At 42.9% G+C, this 27542-nt stretch overlaps 1 protein-coding gene across 3 annotated transcripts in view; it reads right to left on the reverse strand.

Moving 5' to 3' along the window:
* Nucleotides 1-27542, reverse strand: part of ELMO1 (engulfment and cell motility 1) — a 578893-nt gene that overhangs the window by 32512 nt on the left and 518839 nt on the right. For all 3 annotated transcript variants that reach the window (XM_030931898.1, XM_010356685.2, XM_030931899.1), the window contains exons 17-18: nucleotides 8573-8736; nucleotides 643-755 (exon numbers count right to left, since the gene is read on the reverse strand). In XM_030931898.1, coding sequence (XP_030787758.1) covers nucleotides 643-755; nucleotides 8573-8736 — 277 coding nt within the window. The remainder of the gene's footprint in view (nucleotides 1-642; nucleotides 756-8572; nucleotides 8737-27542) is intronic.

Genomic DNA, 27542 nt, shown 5'->3' on the forward strand with positions numbered 1-27542 from the left:
ATGCTACCCTATCTTAGTTCACTGTTACTTATATCCCCATATAAAATAATTCTGTCCTAGAAGAGAAGCAGTGTGGGGGATTTGACAATAAGGGCCATCCACGCTGAAAGCTTCAAGATCAAACCCAACAGTGGGTGCTAGCTCTCCTGCACCAAGGGCAGTCGTTAAAAGGAAGGGTCCTGGAGCTGTGGAGTTTGAATCCTTGCTCTTCTGTGACTTTGGGCCAGTTTCTTAGCCCTTTAGTGCCTCCATTTCCTAATCTGTAAACTGGGCATAATCCTAGTAGTTACTTCCTAGGGTTATGGTGAGGATAAAATGCTTGAGTCAGAAGACTAGAGTTTCAGAAGCACCTGGCACATGGTAGGCTCATATACATGTCAGCTATTGTTGACACCACCACTAGCAGTTTTGTGGCACTAAATGGCAAAGAATGGCTCTTCATTTCTGTGGCTCTTCTGGTAATTGTGGACTTTGATTCTCTCTGGGTGTGTATGGGAAGCAGAAACGACCTGGACTGCTATTCCCGTCCTGAGTACAATGCTGCATGGCCTACCCTTAAACCAACACCACGCCCCTGTGATTCTCTAGGGAGCAGGCCACTGTTTACCCTGTCCAAGTTTGGAGTGTCCCCAGAAACAATACCTTGCCTCCGCCGGGCGTTGAGTTTCCTAAAGCAGGTCCCTTCCACGAGGCGGTTCAGGCGTTGCTGTTTGATCAGCTCTAAGATTTCTGGCTGAATCTTCTCCTTTAGTTCCCTGTTAGAGGAAAACACATTCCACAGCATGCCTTGAGAAACAGAGTGTGGCTTGGTGGGCATCATGCGCAGACGGGCAGGGGAGAACAAGTGCATCTTTTCATGACCATCTAATACCTCCAACTTGGGGCTTTAGAGAAGTGTTTATTAAGAGTCAGTGGCCAGGGGCATAAGTACAACACCGCAATAGATTCTGTAACATTCACAGAATTCCACAAAGCACCAGCCACCTCAGTGATGTTTTTCCAGAGCTAAGTGTCCTGAGAAATTTCTTCTTTTATTTTACAAAGCCACAGATATAAACTTACACAAAAATCCATTCAGCACTGCTAAGACAATCAATCCTTGGTCAACTTTTTTTCCCCTGTACCAGGTAAACTCTGAGACTGTATTTGTGATCTGATTAAACAGGCATATTAGGCAACCACACGATTACTATTCCACAGCAAACACTGTACAGTAAGCAAACCACAGGACCACTTTTGGTTCCAATTCCGTCATTCACAAATGCGGACAACACTGTCCCAGATTCTAGCCCACAGAGACTGAGATAATCATGGGATAAATGAAAGATTATTTGCATCTTGTGTCAGGCTAATGCAATATAATTTAGTTTGAGATCCATTATGCTGCAAAGATATCATGATAGAGTGAAATGGTTTTCAATTTTTTTTTAGAGCAGAAATTTTTATCACAGGAAATTTTACATAGCACCCTAGCATGTGAGTCTAGTAAAGCCAAAACTATTCTAGTTGAAGCTGGACAGAGAGACCCAGAGCCCATTCCTCATAGCAGTGTTCTAAGAAGCATTGGCCAGAACATAGATCTACAAGTCAGAAGACTAGAGCTTCAGTTTAGGCTCTGCCCATGACTAGCATTTCACATAGCTCATCTAAGTCTCAGTTTCTTCATCTATAAAATGGGAATAAGAATCTTTCCTGCTGTGACTCCCAAATGAGACAGAGTACAAGTCTTTATTAAGCACTGAGCAGGAATGTAAGGCACAACTGAATTTGCTTTGGTGACATTCTCTCCTTTCCTCAAGCCAAACAGTTCATAGGCCTATATTACCCTGTAGTCAAGGCTCACACATTCATCAGCTTCCACCTTAACTCTGGACCTGTCCTGACGCTGAACTGCCAGCAACCTGTTCTCACATGGTGCTCCATTCCAAGGTGAGAAAGGGACTCATGCTTGTTGGACACCTACTATGAGCTGGGTAGTGCAATATGCAGTTTTAGCTCATTTAATCTTCCTTCCCTCCTTCCTGAAAATAACAGCTTTTGGGGAAGGTATTAATTTCATCATTCCCATCTTACAGAAGGGGAAACAACTCACGGAGGTTACGTGTAGAATATGGGCACAGACTTAGGTTTTCCTTGTGCAAACTGCTTTGATTTACTCATCAGAAAAAAGAAAAAAAGTTACATAAAAGGATAAGGCCATCTAACAGGGTATTCTAGTACTCCATTAACACATTTTTTTGAGGCTTAAGTGCCCTCAAACATTCTCTCATTTGATACTGTTGCAACTGAACATCTATAAAGCATAATATGGAAATTCAGTCCTAATAATAGTTTGGGACATTTGTAAAGTCTTCCCTGTACAGGTCTCTTGGGGTCTCATTTCAGACTTTCAGATCACTAAACTATGTATCATCAGCGCTTAGCTCTTCTAAAATGGACTCAGTAAATTGCAGCTTTGATGAACCCTGCACTGAGTGGAAAAGAAAGTTGGTATCTGCCAGGGAGTTGCACACAGCAATAAATCACTGCTTCCAACTTCCAAGTCCAGGTGACCGGGCGCAGACAAAGACATGGTACCAGAGGATGGAGAAAATCTGGGAGAAAGAGTTTTGGAATTTCATCAATTCTTAGGTTATAGATATATATATTTAAATAATAGTTTCACTAGGCCAGGGTTGAGTTATTAAAATGGAGCAGAGGATGCAGTGATGAAGACCAAGAGAAGGAAACAATTGAAGGAATTCTGAGTAATCTTAATTGATGCTTTATGACTTTTTCGTGTAAGACCCACAGGTGCCTGCCACAACACATTTCATCATGGAACCATATTGTGAGGATGCACTATCAGAATAAGAGAATCTGCTGCTACAAGAATTACTCCTTTTTTTTGTTGTTGTTATAAAGCCCCAAGGACTCCAAAATGTGACCAGGCAATGAAGGAAATGAGACAGCTCTTTCCTTCTACTGCACTATCTGGCTCATAGCAGGTGCCTACCAGCTCTTTCTTTTTCGAAGCAATTTCTTCTTTCCTGGCAAACGGACTCAGTAGCCGTAGAATTCATACACGTTAAGAAAACATAAGTAAGCCCTACAGTATGTTTCTGTGGCTGGTATCTGCCCTCTGGGGTAAGCCAGGTAATAACCTCATGGGCTATAACTGGGTTTTGAAATTCTGAGCTTGGGGTCAATCAGGCCAGAGCTATGGGTTTACTAGCTTTGCTTTGATAAATATCTTTCTCATTCTATCCAAAGGCCTTGCCAATAAATACAAGGAAGAAGATTAAAGGAGAGAGGATTTAAAGAGTGTGTGAAGAGCAATTCAAAGTCTAGCCCTGTTTCTGGAAAACAATTTCAAGTTCAGGTCCAGTAAGGCCACTGCCATACACAGAAGGCAGACAGCACCATTAGACTGGTGAGATTCCTTCTTTGACTTGGGGTCTGCCCTACTGAGCAACTAGCCACCGTCCATCTCTCTCCTGAACTCCAAGCTCAGCTGTCTGACTGTCTAATTGGATGTCTCGTAGCTTCACATATCCAAAGCCAAACTTCTGATCCTCTGCTCCACTTGGTCTGTCCTTTAGTTGTTAAGGCCCAAAACCAGGAGTCCATCCTTGACTTCTCTCTTTCGCTGACATCCCTAGATATTTCCTAATCAATCAGGAAATAAGTTTGTCCCTTCTCTTCAAAATGGACCTCATTTTCAGTACGCTATAATCATTTCTCATCACCTCTTGATTGGGTTATTAAAATAGCTTTCTCATTGATTTCCCTGCTTCCAAAAACTTGCTTTCTTAGAGTCTATTTCCAATACAGTATCAGAGAGATTATTTAAACACCTAAGTCACATCACATCATTCCTTTGCTCAAAACCCTCCAATGGCTCCCCAACAAGGCCTTGTGTAATGGAGCTCCCTGCAACTTTCTGGCCTCACCTTCCATTGCTCTCTCCCCCTCAGTTATTTTGCTCCAGCCACACTGGCCTCGTCTTTATTCACTAAACACCCAGACCTCTCCAACCTCAGGGCCTTTGCCCTGGTGGTTCTCTCTGCCTGGAATACCCTTCTCCCAAATACCCACATGGCCTGCTCCCTTAGTCCCTTGTAAGTCTGTACTCAATTGGCACCATCCTAATTAGAGAGAGCTACTCTAACCAACATATTTAAAACTGCACTCTATTTCCCTTATCTTGCTTTGTGCCTCCACTGCATGTATCTCCTCTTAACACGCTATCATCTTATTCACCGTGTGTATTGCCTTTTCTCTCCCTACTAAAATATAATTACTGTGGGGGCAAGAAATAGGTCTGTTGTCTTCACTGCTGAATTGCCAACACATAGAATAGTGTCTGGCACGTGGCAGGCGCTCATTAGATATTTGTCAGTTGTCCGAACACTGAACATTGTATAACTGACCAGACTGTCTCCCTTGCATTGGTTATGAGAAAGCTCTGAGTGAAGCATGTGGCAGATCTTTAGCGAGGATGCAGTTCTGCAGGGTAGGCATCAGTTTTATTCCTGGCTTTGTTTGTTTTTGCTTTTCTTTCCCACTGATTTCTGTTGTACTTTCTAAGACAAGGGAGAGGCATATAGTAATACAAATACGTGCACAGTGTCAGTTTTATCATTTACATATCAATAGTATCACAACTTGTTAAATTCTGATTACAGGCTAGTAAGATACAACATTTCTTCAAGTGAATATTAAGTCCCGGGCATATGATAAGTGCTTTTCATGCATTACTTTGTCAAATCCTTATGACAACCCAATGATGTAGACACTTTGACACTTTTGATATCTTCATTTTTAGAGATGAGGAAAGCAGGCTTAGAATGGATTACATAACTTGCTTACAGAGCCACATTTGTAAATGACCCCAGGTCAGTCTGATAGCAAACTGGGTCGAAGTTTTACACATTTTGCTTCACTGCTTTCACTGATGTTTGTCCTTGCATCTCCCCTTCCTCTCCAACATAGTGTTAAATGATCCATTTTTGGACTATTCAAGCTTTTTATAACCATTAACTCCGATTAATTGTGTGGATGGACTTATCTTCCTTGGTAAGTTGCACTAAATAAGACATAACAAATACCTCCTCTTGGAAACAATTAGTCAAGAGCTAAGAAATAAAACAGAGCTTCTTCAACCCACTGAATATATATTCCCCAAAATATTTATTCACATGGAGTTTACATTTTTCTTCTCAGGAAACATAACCATTTTATAACAACAGGGTGTATTAATAGCTCAAGTGGTCTGCATGGAGCTGAGGTTTGCCACCATGCTGTGTGTGGCATACACAGAGGGAGCAGGCAGCCTGATGGCCAGTGGGATTCCCCACTGGTGGTCAGGCCCCAGCCAAGTTGCTGTCCCTGTCTGCAAAATGAAAAGCTTGAACTGGATGGCCTTAAGGGTGATTTTCAGCTCAAAAATCCCAATATCCTAACCCTCAAGCTTGGGTTAGATCCATCTCCTCTGTGCTCTTCGTGTAACTAAGCACTGAGCCCAGTCTGTGGTAAATCCCCCACCCCTAATCCTAGCCTGTGACAGAGGGAGACCAAGTGTCTCTGGGTCTCTGCCTGCCCCCAGCACCTTAGGCAGGGCCTGGCATGTAGGAGTTGTTCAATATATGTTTGTGAAATGAACAAATGAATGAAAACAAGCATACATGGTCTACGCCTCTATTCCTTTCTCTTAGGTGACTTGGGTTTATTGTGTGAGCTATTTTGGCAAAAGTTAGACTTCATGTAACCCCATAATGAATTCCTGTCTAGTAGATCACTCTAATAGGCAAAACATACTGCAGCTACCCTCTGCCGGTTTCAGAGGTTGGGGTAATTATCAAACTGGTCCTTGGCCTTCCTGCTTAAATGCTGTGGCTCCTAACCACTCTCTGTGACTTTGCTGCAGCTACAGATATCAAGACCTCCAGTGGGCCATGGTACTTCTCGGTCCATGGCCGAGGGATGATGCAAAAGCTACATCCATGCAGAAGATTCCCTTCATATTTGGATTGTTTCAAAGATAAGAGCATCTTATAATACAAGGAGAAAGAAACTTCAGAATGTCACAGGCAAAGCCTTAGGAAGTGAAGATATAAAGCCAAAGTAGGAGTAAAATGTTCGCACTTGCCATGAGGTTAACATTCTTAACTGGAAAAAAGTCAAGGTCAAACATAATTCATCAGATGTAATTCAGAGTCACTTGCCTTTAACGGAAGTGATTCCGCAAGTCTCCCTTCAGGTTTTAAGATTTATTATCAAAAGCATAATAAAGCGTCCTATGTTTATACATCTGCTGAAACATGTTATGAAATTCAGTATACTGTAGGCCCTGGGATGGGGCAAGGAGCCATTGTCCCTCTTTGCAGGTGAGAAACTGCATCTCTGAGGAGCCAGTCACTTATCCAAAGTGCATCCTGCTTGGTGTTTCTAGCTGTTACCGTCTTCTGGCTGAGGACCAATGCAAAACCCCAGCAGTACCTCTTGTCAAGGCTAGCTGATGCTTATGCAGGTATGACTTAGGTTTTGCAAGGATGAAACCAAAGCACCTTGGAAGCATTTTCCCTCCCCACCTGACCGACTTCATGCCAACTAGTCTGCAGGGTTCTACTCCACAGTTTCTAACAGTGCTTCTTAAGATTGGAAAACAAATGTACAGATGTTACTGATTAGCTATTGTCCTTTTAGACCTGTGCACTTTTTTTTGTTTTTGTTTTTTTGTTTTTGTTTTTTTTTTGAGGTGGAGTCTCGCTCTGTCGCCCAGGCTGGAGTGCAGTGGCCGGATCTCAGCTCACTGCAAGCTCCGCCTCCCGGGTTCACGCCATTCTCCTGCCTCAGCCTCCTGAGTAGCTGGGACTACAGGCGCCCGCCACCTCGCCCGGCTAGTTTTTTGTATTTTTTAGTAGAGACGGGGTTTCACCGTGTTAGCCAGGATGGTCTCGATCTCCTGATCTGCTGATCCGCCCGACTCGGCCTCCCAAAGTGCTGGGATTACAGGCTTGAGCCACCACGCCCGGCCGACCTGTGCACTTTTTTTTTTTTTTTTTTTGAGACGGAGTCTCGCTCTGTCGCCCGGGCTGGAGTGCAGTGACCAGATCTCAGCTCACTGCAAGCTCCGCCTCCCGGGTTTACGCCATTCTCCTGCCTCAGCCTCCCGAGTAGCTGGGACTACAGGTGCCGCCACCTCGCCCGGCTAGTTTTTTTTTTTTGTATTTTTTAGTAGAGACGGGGTTTCACCGTGTTAGCCAGGATGGTCTCGATCTCCTGACCTCGTGATCCGCCCGTCTCGGCCTCCCAAAGTGCTGGGATTACAGGCTTGAGCCACAGCGCCCAGCCAACCTGTGCACTTTTTAAACCTCATTTCAGTCTCTCACATTGCAAAGAAGCTTGGGCAGGGCAAACAAAATATTAGCTGAGGGGTCAGTAGACTTGAGGCTCAGTCCTGGCTCCTCCACTTGTTAGCATGGTCCTCACCCCTCCAGACTAGCGTTTGCATAGGAATAAGACCTGCCTATCCTAGCCTTTGCATGGGAGTAAGGCCTGCCCATCTCACAGGGATGTGAAGAAATGAAATAGCATGAAGGGTGCTTTACAAATTGCCAAGCATTAGAAGTGTCAAATACTGGAGGTCAACAAACAAAAAGGGAAAGAATCAGAAAAGAAAGAGAGCATGTGTGTGTGGTGGGGGAGTATAGCCTTCAGAATTAAAACCATGTTACAAGTTGGCTTCCTGCAAAAGCTCAGAAGAAGCTGTGTCCAGTCTTCTGAGGACAAAATGAGAATAAATATCAAACACATATGCCTTTCCTTAATTTTTTCCTCTTTAAAATTGACCCAGCTCTTAGAACAGGACAAAGGAAGAGAAACAGAGCAGTTCTAAGAAAAGATGAAGCAAGCAAAATACCCTTCATGTGTGAGTTCAGAACATTTTAAAGATTGGAATACGTGAAATTTTGCAATGGTTGCAAGTGGCATTTCTTGCAAAGTCCTGTGAAGGGGGGCATGCTGCCTCCCCACTGTAGGACTGTAGGTTCATAGTCATGACGGCCACATAGCATGCATGTGATGCCAACCAGTGGCAACAGGGCAAAAAGGAGGTAGTTCACTCTCTTCCTCTCAAGCTCTCACTCCCACTCATTTGGACTCATGCTACTTTCATTTTCATATTGCTTTACCTATGGATGGGCCTCACTCTGGCTGGCTCAAAAGGTCTTGCTATTCAAAGGGCACCCACATGAAATACAGTTTTACTGGACAAAGAGAAAAAAAAAATTGCTCCAAGTGTTGGAAAAGGTCCAAACTTTTAAGCTACAAATCCCTGGAAGACTTGTCACTAACGGGGCCAGTTCCTGGTTTAGATCCATTCTTCCAGCACCCGGCCCACTCCACTCAGCCCAGCCCTTCCTCAAGGAGCTGCTGAGACTCCCCTAACGAAATGGAGATCCCTCGGAATGTCTTCTGCTGGCCTTCCCCGAGGAGCTCACGACACAGCCCAGCTTCGTGATAGGCGATCATTCGAGAAATAGTGGGTTAGAGTCTTTTGGGAGATAGAGGTCAATACGGGGTAACTTACAAAATCGGGCGGGACTGGAAATCTTCCTGGTTCATCCTCTCGGACTGGCGGATTTTCAGGATCTCGGTGTAGCTCAGGTTCTGCAGTTTGCTCTTGAACTGGTCCAGGGAGCTAGGCTTGGTTGTAAGTGCTCTCATAACCTGCTCCTTCACCACCTGCATTACCTGCAGATGAAAGGAAAACCATCATTTTCCTGGGGGCTGACCTTTCCCGTTCAGAAAAGTCTTTCCGAGTTAAGGGTTCCCTGCTTCCCTGGTGCCCTCTGCATGCGTGCTCCATATGAACCTTGAGCGTGCTTTTCCAAAAGAGTAAACTTCCATCATGCCCATCTTTCATTTTCTCTTGTATTGCTGGAACACAAGAAAGGAAATGGATTGATAACAGGGAACTGGTAGGGTGGGGAATCTCGGGGTGGGAGGCGGACTCCACTTGCTTGACATATTATGTGACTGCTGCTGACTCAACATTGTAAACAATGCCAACTCAAGAGTCAGGAATGAACGAAGGCCAAGCAGCAGCTAGAGCCCTGCATAGTAATTATTTTTTTCCAGGAGAAAATCACTGAGATACAATTAACTGTGGAAGTTTGGTTGGCGCTGCTTCAAATGAATGTGAACAGATACTCACACCCCCCTCTCCCAGACTGCTTTCCCCATGTAGTTAGGGCCTGAGTGTTCATACTAATTATGCATTTGGAAATGTACATGTGGTATTGCCTCTTTGAGCCAGGCGCTAAAAAAAGAGGTTTATTAAATTAGAACAGACATATCCCACTGGAAGCTTCAAGAAAAAAGAAGAATATGGTAATTTTCTGCCTCAGGACAGGGCTAGCCCACAAGGAGGCAATTAACCACTGCCTCTATTAATGTGGGTTCATCTTCATCAGGATGCACACAGCAGGAAAAGACCAGAAAAAATACAGAAGCATCTCAGAATGGAATCTTGCTGCTTCTTTTTTCACCCTCCATTACAGATGATAGCAACAAGTGATACCATTTATAGGAATCCATGTGCCAGATGCTATGGTAGGTGCTTTATCTACGTTTTCTTTCTTTAGCCACTCAAATCTATGAGGTAGATATTACCATCAGCTCCACTTTACATATGAATAAACTGAGGCTTTGAAACCTTAAGAAACTTCAAAATCATACCATTGGTCGTTAAGTGGCTGAGCTGGGATTGGATATCAGGATTGTAAACACCCGACTATGCTGCCACCCATGCCACCATTCTTCGTGTCATTTGGGAACTTAAAAATAAGGCAAACCACAGATGTACCCCTGCTATATGTTGAATTTTGTGCTAGGCAGTTTGCTGTTTATCACCTTATTTAATCCTCCCTCCAATACAGTAGAGGTGCTATTACCACTATGTAAAAGAAAAGGAAACCGACTGAGAAACGATTGATGACTTGCCCCAAATCACACATATGTAGTTGAATCCTAGGATCCCAAGCAACCCAAGAGGATGGATTTGGCATAGACTAGATGTTGAACAAATACGCATATGATGTACTTCTTGCCTTCTATGAACTAATGGTCTCAGAAAGGTGGACATGGCCAAGGATCATTACAGTAGAAGTGCAGAAATGATAGAGATGACAGGCTGATGGACTTTGTTGGCAGGTAGATAGGCTTTTCATTGAAGACATTTCATGGGAAGGGAAGTAAATGAATAATCTGGAACACCACTGTATATCAGCTGCTTTGAACCTGGGTTGCATCTGAATTGGAACTAGTCGCATAAGCATTGTTTCATGCCCCCAGCATAATGTTATACAGGCAAATTTCCAGTTGATCTTTCACCAGATCTGTTTTTTTTTTTTTTTTTAACTTAGGCAAAATGCCAAATTTGGAGTGCTTGACAAATTTGGAAATTGTGACCATCTAACATCATGTGGCATAAATGATTAAATTTGGTCAAGGTTGAGCTATAATGCTTTGCTGTATCATATGGGGGGCACCATAGGGGGTGCTGCTTTGCCCACTTAGAGAGACTCAGAATTGAGCCAAGGAGATCATTACTGTTTGCCAATGATATCTGGCTTTCTTGTGGGAGGCTGGATGTGATGAGAGACAAAGATATAGTGAAAAGATTACCAAAAATGAAGATATGATTTTCAAACAGAATCAGGTTAAAGCTAAGAGTTTTAGAGCGATCTCCACTCCCCTCATTTTACAGATGAAGAAGGTGATTCCCTCATGTCATGTGTTTCTTAAGGGGCTGTCACAGAGATAATGGTGATTACACCACATCTGCCTAGACACAGCAATGAGCCAAAGTGGTCACGTGACCTGAGCTAACCAATCAGCATCCTTCCCCAGACTTTTCTGCCCCAGATTTTTCTGTCTTGAGGCAGACCCAAAGCATGCTCTCTTTCCCTCAAATTGAGAACTGTAAGACTATATCCCTTCAGATATAGAAAAGGGGAAGATAATGAGACCAATGCCAGTAGCAGTACACAGAAGAAAATAGACGTGTGTGTGTGTGTGTGAGAGAGTGTTAATAGTTAAGCCTTGTTGCCTTGTTCAACTGTAAAGGTGATTCAAGTCCTGCATTTGGTTGTTTGGTTACAAGAGCCTTTTTTTTTTTTTTTTTTTTTGGAAGATGGCTTGGATGATGGTTTGACTGTTCCTGTCACTTGCAACCAAAGAATCCCAACAAATACATACAGTGATGTCCCAGAGGAGGACCAGCTGTGGGGCTGAGATTGTCCAGGGAAAGGAGAGTAGGAGAGGGAAGCTGGATAGAAATAGCAAAGTTAATTCAACAAGTGACTTTTAAAAATCGCCTGCATTTACAGGCTCATGGGTGCACCTCTGCATGGAAATCACGATGATCCCTTATGGAATGTGGGGAACTCTTTAACTCCTACTTATAAGTTATGCTTAAAATCCACTCTTAGAGCCCCATTCCTCTAGCTTAAGACTTTGATCCTTGCTAGATGCAAGAATACATAAATAGAACAATCCTTTGAATTTCCCCCAAATCACTTATACTTCAGTTTGAAGAAAGTATAGAACTTTTCCTAAGACTAGGTTGATAGGGAGAAGGAAAAAGCAGGCACCTGGCTCCAGCGGAAGGGATGTAAGCAGTGGGTATAAAGCACAGGACAGAGGTTGGTGGAGTGAAAGACTAGCTTCACCTACTTCACTTCACAGTTTTGTTGGCACCAGCCCTGAGAAGTTCTGTGGTCACTCTGCATGTCAAGGAAAATAACCTCAGTGAAAGGTATCATTAATTTTTTTAAGAAGACAAAAGAGTTACATAAGTCAAACATTCCTCTGTGCCTTTGCAATTTAGCTACAAGGTTTACAACTGATAGCTTTATGTCTCTGTTAATGTTTTGCATGTGCAAGACATTCACAAATCAAGACATTCACAACCACCATCCTTAACTTTATCTTCCTTAGAAAACATCACACCTTTTACTATTTGTTTGAAAAACCCACAGACGGTGTTGTGGAGGCATCAGAAAATCAATGGAATTAAGCTTTTAGTTACAGTACATGCTTTGCCACAGACATCAAAGAAAGTACGCTCTTAGAATCTGCATTCGCTGTTGTTATTGCCCCCTCATTCAATCGATGTCTGGACCCTGTCAGTGGTGTGTTTCTGGAGTCTTCTTAGCCCATATTCTCTGTAATAATGTTACATATTACAAAAAAAGTGAGAGTCCCACAAGACATTTGTACTTCAAATTGAGAAATCCTTTTGGCTCCTTGGAAGACTGGGTTAAAGGTACGCGCATAGGAGGTTCCTAAATGGAATCAAGCATTCTGGCAAAGTCCACCTATGTCCCTGCTCTCATTGTTGGTCATGTAAATGTGCTCCTGTGTTTTATCACAAGGCCTACTGAGTCTACATGTGCTCCTCGTCCAATCAGTTCTCCCATCCTGCCTTTAACCCACAAACTTCATCCAGCATCATTTATCCATTTTTTCAACAAATGTTTTGTGAGCACCTACTCAGTGCAAGGAATGATGAGACACTGGAGGCATTGCGCTGGATGAGCTCTCAGCCTGGGACAGTGGAAAGGCACATACTTGCCTCACCCAAGGGAAGACGTGATGTCACAGGGGAGCAAGGGGTCAGGTATTCACTCCACGGACACTTACGGAGCCCCTCCCGAAGGGCTGAGGGCATAGCACCAGGACTTTAGCTGGGGCTGGTAGAAAGGTCACATGCAGACAGGCTGAGGTGCAGGGGAGGGGCCATTCTTGGTGACAGCAGCAGCCTGAGTGAAGTCTTGCGGGGGAAGGAGAACATAGCTGTGGGTGGGGAAGAGTGTTCGGCAGTTTTGTTTAGTTGGAGAAATCAGGTGGAGCTGCAAGGTGTGGTTGAAAAGCAAGCTGGGTCAGATGGGGGATGGCTTTGATGGCTAAAATGAAAAATTTGGATTTTTTGTTTGTTTGTTTCTGTAACAAAGGATATGTCACCAGAGGACTTTGGGGTCTGTGAAGGAATTTGATAATATAAAGTCTGTTGGAACGCTTAAAAAGAAGTCATTATTTCTGCTCTAGTTGGGGTAAGGAGGGGATGTTACAGAAGTCTCCATGGCTGAGACAACATTTTGCTTGGAGGATGAATGGGAGTTACTCAGGTGAAGAAGAGGGAGAAGGGAATTCTAAGCAGAAGGACCAGCATGAGCAAAGGCAAGGAGGTAGGACGTACATGCTTCAAGCATGGAAGAAAACACGCTTTTGGAGTCTACATTAGTAGCTTTTGGCAACAGACAGGTACTAGCTGCAGTATGGCTTCTCAGCCTTTAGAACCCAATGCGTGATTTTGAATCCAGCATGCATGTTTCCTGGGGCTATGACCTTCCTCAAGACACTCAATCAGTTCTCTCAGACTCATTTTTACTATCTTTACTCATTTTTTGTTACCACTCCTAAACTAGGAGTACTAATCACTTAGAATTCAAACAGTTGTAAACTGGATAATGTCCCACATCCTTTACGCTACATACTGGATATCTAGCAAATGTAAGTTCCTCTTCCTAAGCCTTAGTTTGCTCATTGTAGAGTGCTGGTAATAATAGAAATTCACAGCATTGTGAAATCTAAAGAAAATATTATAGCCAAAGTACCTAATATACTGAAGAGAACATATTAGACACTCAACCAATGTCAGCTCCCTTACAATCCCAGAAGGAATTTACGTATGTAAGAAGCTTCTCCTGTAAAAATATTTTGGACAGGGTATTCCTGGGCCGCACATGCATCAGCTGGCAACTTGGTAGGAATGCAACTTCCTGGGCCCACCCCAGATTTACTGAATCAGAAATGCTAAGAGTGGCACCCAGCAATCTATGTTAACAGTTCTCGAGGTGATTTTAATGCATGCTCAAGTATGAGAACCACTGATTTCGGCAAACATCCAGCACCCCTTCTGAGTCTTCCATATGGCATCTACATCTTCCAGCGAGTCTTGTCACATCACCAGCAAGCAGTGAAGCTAGTTATTGGTGTACATTTCATGCTGTCTAGATTGTAAGTCCCTGGAGGGCAGGAACTATTTCTTACTTGTATGATGGCCCATAGTACTTAATACAATATATTCCAGAGTGTAATATGGTTGGTATGAGCAATGCCAGAGGCTTTTAGGCTCCCACCTTTCATCTGTAGATTGACACAACAAATAAGTCCTTAGCAGAATGATGAGTCTGCCAACAAGTTTATAAAGCACACTTTCACAAAGCCAAAGAACAAAGCCTGTGGCTGTGGGATGGTGTCTTAGGGCTCCAGAGGTCATTTTGGGCTTCTTTCCAGGGAAAGAGCTGGAAGGGGCTAGATCTACAGCCAAGTGAAGGGTTTCTGGAGAAGGTACAATGGTGTATGCTACTGGGCACTGCCACTAACGGGTGGTCCATACTTACAAAAAAAGTACAGTTTACCCCCAATCAGTGGTGTCCACTAAATTGATTTATCTTCACGGTGGAGAAAAGGCTGTCTTAGGAAAAACAGATGCCAACCCAGTCTAGCTAAAAATGACTCATGTGGGGGAGACTTTATTGCTGGACCATTTTTCTTCCCAGGAATGTTCCTTACACACAACAAAAGGACTGAAGGCTCACAACAACCAAAGAATTGGAAAGATTCTGCCTGCAGAGGAGTCTGGGGGAAGAAGACCCCAAGTGCTCATGTGTGGGAAGGATAATTTCCCAGAGGCCAGGGATTGCTTTGGGGCTACACTCTAAGGGTATGATGTAGAGAAATGGCCTTGCCCAGAAAAAGTGTGAGAAGTGAGGGTACAAACTGATGGCTTACCTGGTAGGGGCAATTATTGATCCCTCCTTGGCCTACCTCCATATAGAGGTCTTTAAAATTGGGTCGGCTTCTGGAAACTCACAATAGTTTTACTTTATAGTTCTGCCAGATCAGGGAGTGGAGTACCTAGGCCAGGCCATGCATGCAGGACATTTTGCTGAGTGGTGTCATGCATATTAAAACGAAGGAGAGAGAAAATAAAGGTGCTGTCTGGGCTCAAGGAGTAGCAGTTGAGGTTTCTGAATTTATTTTAGGACAGTGAGGCTTAGACAGGGGTTAGCAAACTTCTGTTAAGGGAAGATAGTAGTATCTTAGTCTTTGTGAGCCATATAGTGTCTGCTGCAATTACTCAACCCTACCATGGCAACTTATATATGACAGACAATACATAAGTGAATGGGCATGGCTGTGTTCTAATAAAACTTTATTTACAAAACACAGGTGGTGGGTTGGATTTGGCCTGCAACAGTAGCTTGCCAATGCCTAGTGTAAAATAAAAACAACACCTGGCTTTATAGTTAGGCAGAAGTCATTTCAAAGTCTGGTTCTGTCACTTACAAGCTGGGCAAATCACTCAACTTCTCTGAACCTTGGTTTTCTTATCTATAAAGTAGGGGTAATAACCTTTAATTAAGATTAAGAGATGTAGAGCATTGTGCCCAATATGTTACGAGGTTTCCTCTGAATCACAGTCGCAGACATCTTATCCAAAAAAAAATCATCTCCTTGCAGCTTGCAAACAACTTACGAATCTTCACAAGATGACTCTGGGTGTTTTATAATACATGCAGGGAGGTTCAAGATTATATTCAGGACAAATTGAACAGAATTGGTTCCGACAGATTAAAGAGAGGTGTTTTCATCAAACAGTATTCTCAACTCTCGCCTGAATGGTTTCAGGGCTCGGAAGATGCTCTGGCCTGTCCTTGCTCTTTTCTGCCTCACCTCTCACTGTGGTTCCACCACTGCAGTCCCCTGGTGAAGGGCCTCCTTGTCTAGGGTCCTGTGGGGTCAGCCTTAATGGAAATGAAGAGAAACTGCTTTGAAATCACAGCTCAGCCAGTGTGTAACCTCTGGCTCCTCTCAATTTCATCATGTGTCCTCAATTATACCAGATGAATTCGAAACACTGTTCATTAATAAATGCAAAAAAGCTTCTCTGAATTTCACAAAGGATGTGTGGTCTAATCTTGGCATCCAGTAATAAGAGAACTCAGCAAGTCATTAACTTCTCCTGCCTCTGTTTCTTCAGTGTGTCCCTAACGGCCCTCTGAACTCTAAGCTCCTGTGAGCATCTGTCCGAAGGGGTGATGAGACCTAATTTAGAGCCAAAGCTAGTGCTATGCTTAGCATGGGCAGTGAGGTCCTTGTAAGTGTTCCTCTCTAGGACGGCATTTCACAACCCAACCAACACGAAGCTTACGGTGTATCACATCAAAAACGAAGTTAAGTGCTATGAGAAAAATAATGGTCAACAACAGACTGAAACTTTCTCCATTGGTTTTATTCTTCCTGAGTTATTCTTGAATGCAAACCACTGACAACCCAAGTCTTGTTCTCTGGGCGCCATATACCTGGATTTGTGACCATATGTAACTCTGAGGGTGTCTTTGGTAAGCAATGGCAACTGATGTAGCAGTGATCAAAATAATGAAACTTCTTGAGCTTGGGAACCTGCATGTTGATGAAAGTCAGGAATTTTACTCTGAGGATCAGAGTTTTCAGGAGTGGTGGGATATTGACTTTGCCTCTTGAATATCTGTTCCTTCTACTTCATGTCATTCTCACCGACCTCTCCCTGGACCCTTGTCCTTCCTGGTTTACCCAACAACCTTCTTACTTCAACTCTGCCCCTTCCAGCTCCTCCTCACTCCAGCCAGCTTATTTCCCAAATGCAAAGCTGACCATGTCATTCACCTGTTAAAACCCTGCAGGGGCCCAGCATTTCCTCTTGGGTGAAGGCCAGCCTCTCCAATGCATTGCCGTCTACCTTCCCATCTCGTAGAGACGTCCTTACCTGGCCGAGCCCTTGCACCCCACGATCTTGTCTCATTAGGATCCTCTCAGTGCTTGAACTTCACTCCTGTGCCTTCATTCCTGCCCTTCCTCCTACCTATGACTACTACCTTCCTTCTAGCCCCTGCTCATTTGTCAATCCTAGGCCTAGATGTTACCATCCTTGATCATTCTTCCTGACCTGCCACACTTCCCCCAAAGTCAGGGTTCCTGTCCCCATTCTCCCATCACAGCCCCATGATAGCACTGACTGTACCATAATGTAATGACCTGTGCCCTCCTTTATTACTATCTCATCTCCAGAGCCTGCACAGTCCAGTCATAGAGTAATGACTGAGAAAATATCTGTTTAATTTATGAATAATGGGCTCACCAAATGATTACCAGAAAGAAACAGCCTCTAAAACCAGTGGTTCTCAACATTCACTGTATAACAAAATTCACGAGATGTCTATGCCTGGCCTCATCCCTCGAGATTCTGACCCTGGAATGGGTTCTGGACACGGGTCATGTTCTGCAAGGCTCTCCAGGGGAGGTGCATATGCAGCTGGGGTGGAGGAACACTGGTCTGAATTAAGAAGCCTAAGAAGGTAGGAAGGAGGAATGACTGCACTTCCAGGGAAAAGGGAGAAAGGGCCTTCACCCTTTCATCTGTGCTGCCCAATGTGACTTACAGATGCCAACCAGAGAGCTGAGTCCTCTGCATGTTACTGCCCACAGTTCTCCTAAAACTTGGTCTCTAACTCCTCCCGACAGCATGGATAGGATTGGTACTCTCATTGGGGACAGTCAGATTGGTGGACAGGGGACTGTGCCTGCTCTCAGCCTGCTTGGGTGGGTCCCTTAGATACCACCTGCTACCTGAGGCCAGACCACTCCCCCTGGGCTGCCTCAGTGAGAGGCATGTGGAGGGCCTCAGGCTACCTGGATCAGGCACTGTGTAGGGACCTGCTTTAGCAAAGGCAGCCAACGTCTTTCAAAGTAGCTCATACCTCCTTGGGCAGCAGTGATGGTCAGTGTCCCCAGAATCTCCATCAGAGCTGGGCAGCAACGAGTGCCCACCCTGAGCAGGCAGGCTTGCAGCTGGCAGTGTCCAGGCAGCACCTGGGGAACCTGAGGACAGGCTGTGATGAAAGTATAAAAGGTGACTTTTCAAATATGCCTCGAGAGCCAAACAGATGGCACTGAAGCAGTTGGGAAGGGAGCTACTCCCAGTGCTGCCACTGCCTTGCTTAGATTTGCAGCTTCTAATGAAACAGGAATGGATGGCAGGGGATAGCGATGCTCAGGCAGCTTCAAGCATCCTGAGAATCTGGTCATAATCCAAAATGGGAGTGTTGAGGGCCCTGGTGTTAGACCCCTAAATAACTTGTTATGCAATGCCTTACCCTGCAGTTCAGCACAGGTGCTCACTGGGTGTTGTCCCACTCCTAAGACTCAGACACAGGCCATGAATAACTGCCATGCACCTCATGGGAAAGCACTTTAATTTAAAGCTCAAGGCATCTTTATAACTGGTAAAAATAAATAGGTAAACACATTAACCAGCAATTCATCTTAAACTCAATTAGTGCTCAGTTGAAGAACAATGTTTATGTAAGCAATATCCTTCTCACTTTAGCATCTGCAGGGAACTGATGCAAAAGAGGAGACAGAAAAGGCGAGGTTTGGGGTCACCACTTTCTCTTTGCAGCCTGCTCTTGAGACAAGAGATCAAGAAGCAAACAGCCATGTGACAAAGCTGCTTTTCCCCATTTAAATTTAGCCCAATTGCTGTATTTCAATTTGATTCCCCATTTAAATAGAGAATCAAATTGAAATACAGCACTTGGGCTAAATTTGCTGGTTAGCTAATCGAAGGACCTGGTTGGACAAGAGGAAGCTATTTTCACCAGTGTCTAATGGAGCCTGCCTCAGGCAAAGCCCAAGCAAATCACATTAGTGGGTGGCGTTTAATCCACAGCTTTAAATAAACAACATGTCCAGCAAGTCAGTTCAAAACATGTGACCTTGAGGAGACAGGCTGGGGGAAAAGCAGAAAGAAATAGAGTTGGTTTCTCGTAAAGAAGGCTGGAAAACTCACCAACAGGATTGGGAGAAAATGGCTATAAATTTGAATAATCATGCTACTGTTGGTTTTTCTAATGCCTGTTCAAATTTGTCCATACTTCGCCAAACATGGGGTGAAAACAAAGCCTTCTACAAATCATTCTGAAGTTACAAGGAATGACCCTCCCATATGGAAGGTCTCCTAAACTACATGGAGTAACTCCTGGGGTGCTGCTCTCTTGCAGCTAAGTTTTGCCTGTCCTTGGTGGGGAGGGGATGGTGGATTCACTTCCCTGGGAGCTCCCCAAAATCAGGGGAAGAATTCCACTGAAGAAGTAACTGAGACTAGACAGATTTTTCTTTTCCAAGTTACACAATCATGATGCCAAAACACAAGATGCTAGGAAGGGTTAGCAAATCCTTTTTGTCTTTGTTAATGAATAAATGATATCCACAGGCATTCCTTTCAACATTCAGGGTGTTTACCAACAAATCTGATACTCAATCACTGCCCCTTCTTCACTCAACTCATTGGTAAGGCCTGAAAAGGAGGCAATGGTCACTGTGATGATCTGTCATCAATGTCTGTGAATAAGCCCCACACACTTAGCTCTACCAGCATGTTTTGCATAAGCTGTTAAATAGTGACACATGAAATGGGACAACCTGCCCCTCTGGAAAGGAGATTTGATAAACTTTTCTTAAGCAGACTGCTCAGGCAAGACCACAGGGGAAATGAGGTAGGAAAAGCAAGGTCTGGTTCCCATAAACCAGCTCTGATCTGCCATCAGGCAAGGCTGGTGAACTCAGAGGGAATCAAAGACCACTCCAGCAAGTCACCCTGGGAGGAGAGTACAATCAACCAAAATGAAACTGTTCATGAACTTGCCTCAACAGACAGACCAGGCAGTGGAAGTGGCCACAAAGCTGAACTTCAGAGCCTACTCATCAAGATTCTGTGACATATACAAGAAAATACTATGTTTTCACCCTTTCAGCACAGATCAAACTAATAGCGTCATATTTTAAGTGGCTCACTCTTTGCTGAGAAATTGAAAACACCATTTTAGTTTTCAAATAAATTCAGCTGAATTATTAATGAAATATTGTAAGAATAAACATGTTCTGATTGTCTACATTTTTTCTAATAAGTTGTTGATGCCTGGTATTATGTTAGAAGCATTAGAAGTATACTCAGGCCTGTATTCGCTCAGCCAACATTTACCAAGATTAATATGTGCTAATGGCTGGGTGAGGAGGTGCTGGGAGCAGAGAGAATAACCAGACCAGTATCCACCCCTGAGAAACTCAAAAGCACTTAGGTGAGGCTGGGCACAGTGACTCATGCCTGTAATCCTTGCTACTCAGGAGGCTGGGGTGGGAAGATCGCTTGAGCCCAAGAGTTGGAGGCTGCAGTGAACTATGATGGTACCACTGCACTCCAGCCTGGGTGACAGTGCAAGATCTCAAAAAAAAAAAGGCACTTAGGAGAAAGTTGGTGTGTAAACAAATTATAAGAGTAGATCTCAGTAAGTGCTATTATCAATACAATTTAGGGGCAGGAAAACAAAGTGATGATTATGCACACCACTGTTTGTTTTTGCTGTTAGAAATCTATGTCCATTCTTACCCTATTGCTTTAACAACCATATATCTCAGAGTGCAGTGAAATTATTTATTCACTACTCATCTCCCCAGCAGGACCTTGAGCCCTTTAAAGGAAGAGACCATGCTTCATTTGTCTTTTTATGACTACTGAATTTTAAAATCCCTCATACTTGGAAAATGTCCCTTTCGGTCCAGAAACTGAAGGTCAACTAGATTGTATTTCCAGAGTTATGTGCAAAAAAAAAAAAAAAAAAAAAAAAAAAAAAATTCTGGCAAGTCTTCATGAAGGCCAGGGATGAATCCCTGTGATCGTTTTAAGCAGAGGGAAAAAGAGGGTTGAGAGAGGAGCAATGATAGATTAACTCTTACTAACACACTGCTGTACCAATGTCCTGCTGTATTTCTCCCAAATGGTTGAAAATTGGGACACCCTCATAAATCCCCAGGCCTTTTCTCTTCTGTGACTGGTTATTACAGTGTTCTGGGGCAGAAGAGTGCTTTCCAAAGTAAAGTAATTGCAAGCCATTTATTATCTTTAAAGTGGAACTTGTCACCCACCACAGCTACAAAACTCAGACAATTAAAACAACCCAGAGTGCCCTGACTCTGCAAAACCTGGACAGTTCCTCAGTCGTGTGAAGTCAATGAGCCCAAGCTAGATCTGAAAAGGTTCTTGTGTTTCTTCACTCCATCCCTCTTCCTTTCTGCTCCTCTGTTCTACCTCTCACAGCTGTGAAGCCAGCTATTGTTAATGGTTTCCAGAAATCTGCTGGGTCTGTCATGCTCTCACCCGAATGCAGTCCCTTTCCTTAATGATGAGTCCTTTGGAGGACACAGAATAGACAATTATGTGGCACATATCTCACCACTCCTCTCTCCCATGCCAATGGCAGACATCACTAATCTATCACAGCACTTCTTTTTTCTGCTGAACCTGGACTCTGTCTACAAGTAGCCACCACCAATCCACTAAATTTGGCATTCACAGTGGCACCATCCTCCATCTCCTATGTTAGTGGGCACTAGTTAATCTTACCTAACACATAGAACGGGTCAATAACTTTGGATCACGTTTTCTTATAAGTCCCAATAAGTACTAACTAGACTTCCTTGAGGACTAAACCAAGTGTTTTTCGGGGCCTGAACTTGTGTTCAGTTTTATGTCCTTGTGACAACACCTCTGACAATGATGTGCTGGTTGTTGTAAGGACATGCTTATGGGTCCTAGAACAGTGCCAGGCACTCAGCTCAGAAGGAGCCTGTTGAATATTTGTTGAATAACTGAAATAGTGAACAAATTCTAGACCTACTGATGTTGAGCACAACCACCTTTTTCCTTCTTTTCAAATTTCAATGATTTTGTAACTAGAAAAAAATTTCTGACTATAATCAATGTCTAAGGAACTTTCTCAGAATTATACTTTGGGTGAAATTACTGAGGATTTTTTAGAAGTAATGTTTATTTATAAATCAGAAATGTTCTTGCTACTTGTTTATTAAAAACAAAATGATTTCCAAAAGGATATAATTTGTATTAGAATTTTGTTATATAGCAAAGCCAATACCATGTTTTGTTATTTTTTTTAAAAGATAGTGTGAAAGAAGGGAAAAACCAGCATACATCTTGTAAAGTGACAATCAAAGTCAGCTTCAAAAATAAATAAACTTTAAACTACATAGTGTAATGGCAGTTCTCAACTTCTTATTTAAGAAGAGCATACATCTTATGTTGGACCTCATCATGCATCTCATCCTTGAATTAGAAAACGTATGTTTAAAAACTGAAAATGAATTCAATACCCCCCTTTCTCCCACCTAATTAGGCACAGTATCAAGTGAGTCAGGTGCATATAAAGCACCTCCTATCTGCTAGAGGCAACAGAATGCTGACTATTAGCATCTCCTGGGTGTTTACTAAGCACGGGCACAGTGCTCTAAGCTTGGAGTCTTTAAACTCATTATATCGTCACAAGAATCCTACCAAATACGGACTATCCTTTTTTTTCAGTTGCAGAAACCAAGTCTCGGGGCATTTATACTGGTAAATGACAGAAGAGAGACTTGAATCCAAGTTCTGTAATTAGAAAGCATATGCTTTAAACTATTATAATGGAAACATGGAGTTGAAGTTGACTTCAGAATGTGAGAATTGAATCAAAGACATTTTTAACTTTAACCTATGATTAATGAATGCTATTGCACTAAGTTGATGAAAAGATTAGTGAGTAATGCATAGCTCCTAGTGAGAAGTAAGTAAGCACTCAAGTAGTAAGTAAACAAGAAAGGTGTTTATTATAAATGAAATCCATCCACCATGAGAATTTTACTTCTGTTATTACTGTGATAAAGGAGTCTTGGAATCAGCACGGACATCTGACAGGTGAAAACTGGGAGCAGGCCGGGCTCGGTGGCTCAAGCCTGTAATCCCAGCACTTCGGGAGGCCAAGGCGGGCGGATCACAAGGTCAGGAGATCGAGACCATCCTGGCTAACACGGTGAAACCCCGTCTCTACTAAAAAAATTCAAAAAAACTAGCCGGGCAAGGTGGCGGGCGCCTGTAGTCCCAGCTACTCGGGAGGCTGAGGCAGGAGAATGGCGTGAACCCGGGAGGTGGAGCTTGCAGTGAGCTGAGATCCGGCCACTGCACTCCAGCCCGGGTGACAGAGCGAGACTCTGTCTTAAAAAAAAAAAAAAAAAAAAAAAAAAAAAAAAAAAAAGGAAAAAGAAAACTGGGAGCCAGGGAATTTGCTGGGGGTAGAAGGGACAAAGATGGTTTCTGCTTTGCAAAATGGTGTCTGCTGATGGGGTAGGCAGAACTGCCGTCTCCTGCAATGAATGCCCGAGGAACTGCAGAAGCTAAAAAGCGATCAAAGATTTTAGGTGCAAAAGGGAACACGCACCATTGAACATGGCATGAACCTGATTACTTAAATTAATTGATTCTTTTTTTCGTGTGTGTGGGTTGGTAACTATGGGTTGTATGTACAGGTACACAAAGATTGATTAAATGCTGAAAAAACTGTAATGCTGAAAATGTTACAAAGTATTTATGGGTTATTTGCCTAAGTTTTGTCTTCTGAGATCTCACATTGTAAGAGTGACTTTTCCTTATTTGCTTTGGTTATTTTAAAAAAAATGGAAAGTCCTTTTCTTCAAGGATTTAATTCCAAACATATGACTATATTGTCCCAAAGTACTGGTGAGGCCTCCAGAAGATGTCAGAAACAATCTTGGGAAGTAACAGAAAAATTCAATGCCAGCAATAAATAAATGAACGAATGACCAAATGAATAAACAAACAAATAAATGGAAGTGAGTTACAACTGAAGACCAAAAAGTGTCTCTCATCAATACTCCACTGCCCCTTCTTCTGTATAAGGCATTGCATAGACAGCAGGAAACTAGGGGTGAGGTGGGCATAGACAGCAGGAAAGTATGGGTGAGGGAGGCACAGATTAGTACAGGACTCAACTCACACTCAATATTCTTTACAATAATATAATAACAACTTTAGAATCCTGGAATTTTTGGCTAAGCTGGACTTTAGAGGTCAGGTTGATGCATCTGCCAAGACAGAATTAATTGGCTTACTCAAAATCATTCCCCAGATAGTGCCAGAGCAGGGATTTGAACCTAAAGCTGCCTATTCCTACCTGCTCCAGACTGTCTGCTTTACAGGCACTGGTGCCAAATGAACAGGCTCTAGTGCCATGTGATTCACAGGAGGAAAGGCCACTTCCATTTCAGGGTGGTTGGGAAACACTAAGTGAACAAAGCAGGCTCTGATGGGTCCTGCAGCATGGGTATAATCTCAATCTAAAAAGTGGAGTAAGGGGAGTGGTTAGAACTTTGCAGGTCAATGGAAAGGCAACTGCTCAAGATCAGTTTGGCTCTAGTAAAATATGAAAGGAAAACAACAGGCACTGGAATCAGGCAGAACTGATTCCAAATCCTTGGCTTGCTCACTTGCCATCTGTGTGTCCTTGGGCAAATTCCTAAACCTCTCTAGGTCTCAGATTCCCAACAAATGGAGTGTACAGTGCAGACCTTGCACTGTAGGGCAAGGATTAAAAGAGAGAATGTTGGTCAACGAGCTTTGATAGGACCAGATATAAACGATGGCTGGAAATGCAAGATCTTAGAGCAGATGAATGAAGTGATACAGTCAAAGATTATCAGGTAAGGAGGACACCCGGCACCCCCCTGGCTTTGTGTCTTTCTTGTCCTACTGCTCCTGTGCAACCTTCAGCACATCCTTTCACCTCTCTGTATTTTTCCCTCAACATGGGCTTGGACATCCTTATAACTTCTCACTTGAGTATTCTGAATAAGCTTGTGAGAAAATGCCTTCTAAACAAGGGGTTATTTATCTTTACGAAATCGATGTTGCTACTGTCTCTGGTCAGGAGTTGCCAAAGGAACTTACAGTATGAGAGAGAAAGGAGTTCTCTGCCAGGAACAACCACCCACATGGTGCTACGGAGAAAGGGATCTATTCTGGAAAGGACAATAAAAAATATTTTGTGTTTGGTTTTGCCATGCCACTAAAAGGACGGCACCCCAAGCAGGGCTGAGACATTATCTTTATAACTTCAAGATCAATGTGTCCTTTCCTCACTGCCCCACCTAAAGAATAAAAAATACAAAAGATACAATTTTAGAAAAGAAGTGGATGCCAAACCAACATGACACAGTAGGTGAATGAAATGAGAAAGAAAAACAAGACATACGAAGGACATAAGGCAAAATAAATACTATATGGGGCCATATTGAAACCTTTTCCAGTGTAAAATACACTTGGTAAATAAAAAGCAAGGCTGTAAATGCTTGTTCTTTTGGCATAAGGGCTTCCAAACGAACATTTCATGATTCTTTACTGGTATAAAGTGCATTTTGTCTCAAGGTATGATTGGGAAGAAGATAAGCTCTTTAAGCAGGTTGCTAAATGGTGAAACTCAAAGCACAGAAACAATGCTGTTTTGTGAACATCTGTAACATGCCTTAGACCTGATCCCAAGTGTCTACCAAGAAGCCAGACCCAAAAATATTGTCTATTGCAGAATCTGTCCCTTCCCCTAGTTAGGATCACCAAAAGTCATGCTGGTATCTCTCAAAATGACTCTCCTTTCTCAAGAGCCCACCTCCCTCACGCCTATCAGCCAACTTTCAGCTATTTGTCTTTAGCTAACTGGGTTTCTAAGGTGGCTCTGCAAACTGCCTGCTCTCCACACATCATTAATCAGTGCCAAACAAAGCAGGCTCCAGGCCCAGCTGAGAATACAGCAGCTCGGCTCGTCACCCCAACACCTCATGAGCAAACATAAGTGATGACTGTTGGGTAAACACTATGCAGAGAACGTACGTCAGCTCAATAAGTATTGCTTTAGATGTTACACCGAGGAAGGCTACATGACAAATATTGATATCCAAGTTGTTTGAGACATGTAGTAATTTTCTAACGCGGTGAAGCTTGCTGGCATTTACTTAAAGTGTTAAATTGTGAGAAAGATGAAATCTGGGTCATTTAGTGAGTATATCCAGCAACTTCTGATATACTGAATAGATGTACTGGAGCTGTAATAATTCCCACCCAAGAAAGGATACTATAGAGGGTTTGTCAGTGGTTATGTTAAAAAGGGTATGAGAGGCCCTGATTACAAGGAAAGGTGCTGCCACGCCCAAGTCTCCTTAAGGAATGCCCATGCTTAGGATAGCATACCTATGGAAAGTCAGCCTAGAAGGATAGCATACCTATGGAAAGTCAGCCTAGAAGGATAGCATACCTATGGAAAGTCAGCCTAGAAGGATAGCATACCTATGGAAAGTCAGCCTAGAAAGGCAGCACGGTTAATTCTCTCCAACACGAGTACTAAATCATAGGAGAAAGACAGGAGGGAGTTGCTTGGCCAAATCCAAATGAATTTATTTTTGAAATTACCAGAATATCCATAATCGTTAAAGTTGCTAAGGGCCAACCCCTTAGGATGTTTCAGGTATCTACTTACCTGTAGTAGAAAGGAGGAAAAAGATCAATGAATTCGAGAGAAAACTGAAACTAAATGGGTCATATTCTTCCTCACTTTAGTATTTTGATATCTTTCGTAAGGCATTTTAGCGATATAGAGTGGAAACAGCATGAGTGTTAGGAACAATGATTTCTTCAGCAGGTTATTTATCAGCTCTGAGCTTTAATTTCCTGCTCTGTAAACTGAAGACAATACCTGCCTCAAACATTGTTAGGAATATTAAATTAGATAACATAAGTGAAAGTGTTGAAAAGAATTTTTGGTGCACAATATGTGCCCAATAAATATTAGTTACCTCTGTTTTTCTGTATATGTATGGCATGTATCACTTCTACCTCCACTATAAAGCTTATTTTGTGTATCTTCGTGAAGCTGTGAAAGTATCTCAAAGTCAAGATTTATCTGAGGATCCATCTCCAAAGCACTTAGCACACTGCTCTGGAGGGATATTGCCCTGAGAAGTGAATGACTCACCCCATCAGATAAGGAACGGTGGAGCACGCACAACATGAAATTTTGGGTCTGTTGCTATGTTACTTACACTGCGTGTAATTTATAAATTCACATTGGCCACATTCATTACACTGGGTTCCTCGAGAGAAACCTAGTACGCAGCAAGTACTCAATAAATACTAAATGACAGAAAACTTTAATATATCTCTGTATCTGTTTGGGGACCCTGTTGATCTTAAAGGCTATTGTATTAGAGGAGAGGAATGTCAGCAATGTTAGATGGGGGCATAGAATGTATTCAATAAGTTTGTTTCACAGGAAATTACATAGAGCTTGTAGAAAGAGGCAAAATTTGGAGGTGAAAATTGCAGAATGTTTATATTTCTGTGATAGCAAAAGTGAGTTGAGTTCTGAACACAGAGTTTGACCAACTGAATCTGAGGATACAGTGGAAGATCAAGTGTGTGTTCAACATTCTTACTGTCCTTGCAGTAGAATCTTTGCCTTATGTAATGAATTGGGACAAGAAAGGCCACACGAGTCAAT

The sequence above is a fragment of the Rhinopithecus roxellana genome, chromosome 6 (assembly GCF_007565055.1).
Source record: "Rhinopithecus roxellana isolate Shanxi Qingling chromosome 6, ASM756505v1, whole genome shotgun sequence".
In the NCBI taxonomy this organism is placed as follows: Eukaryota; Metazoa; Chordata; class Mammalia; order Primates; family Cercopithecidae; genus Rhinopithecus; species Rhinopithecus roxellana.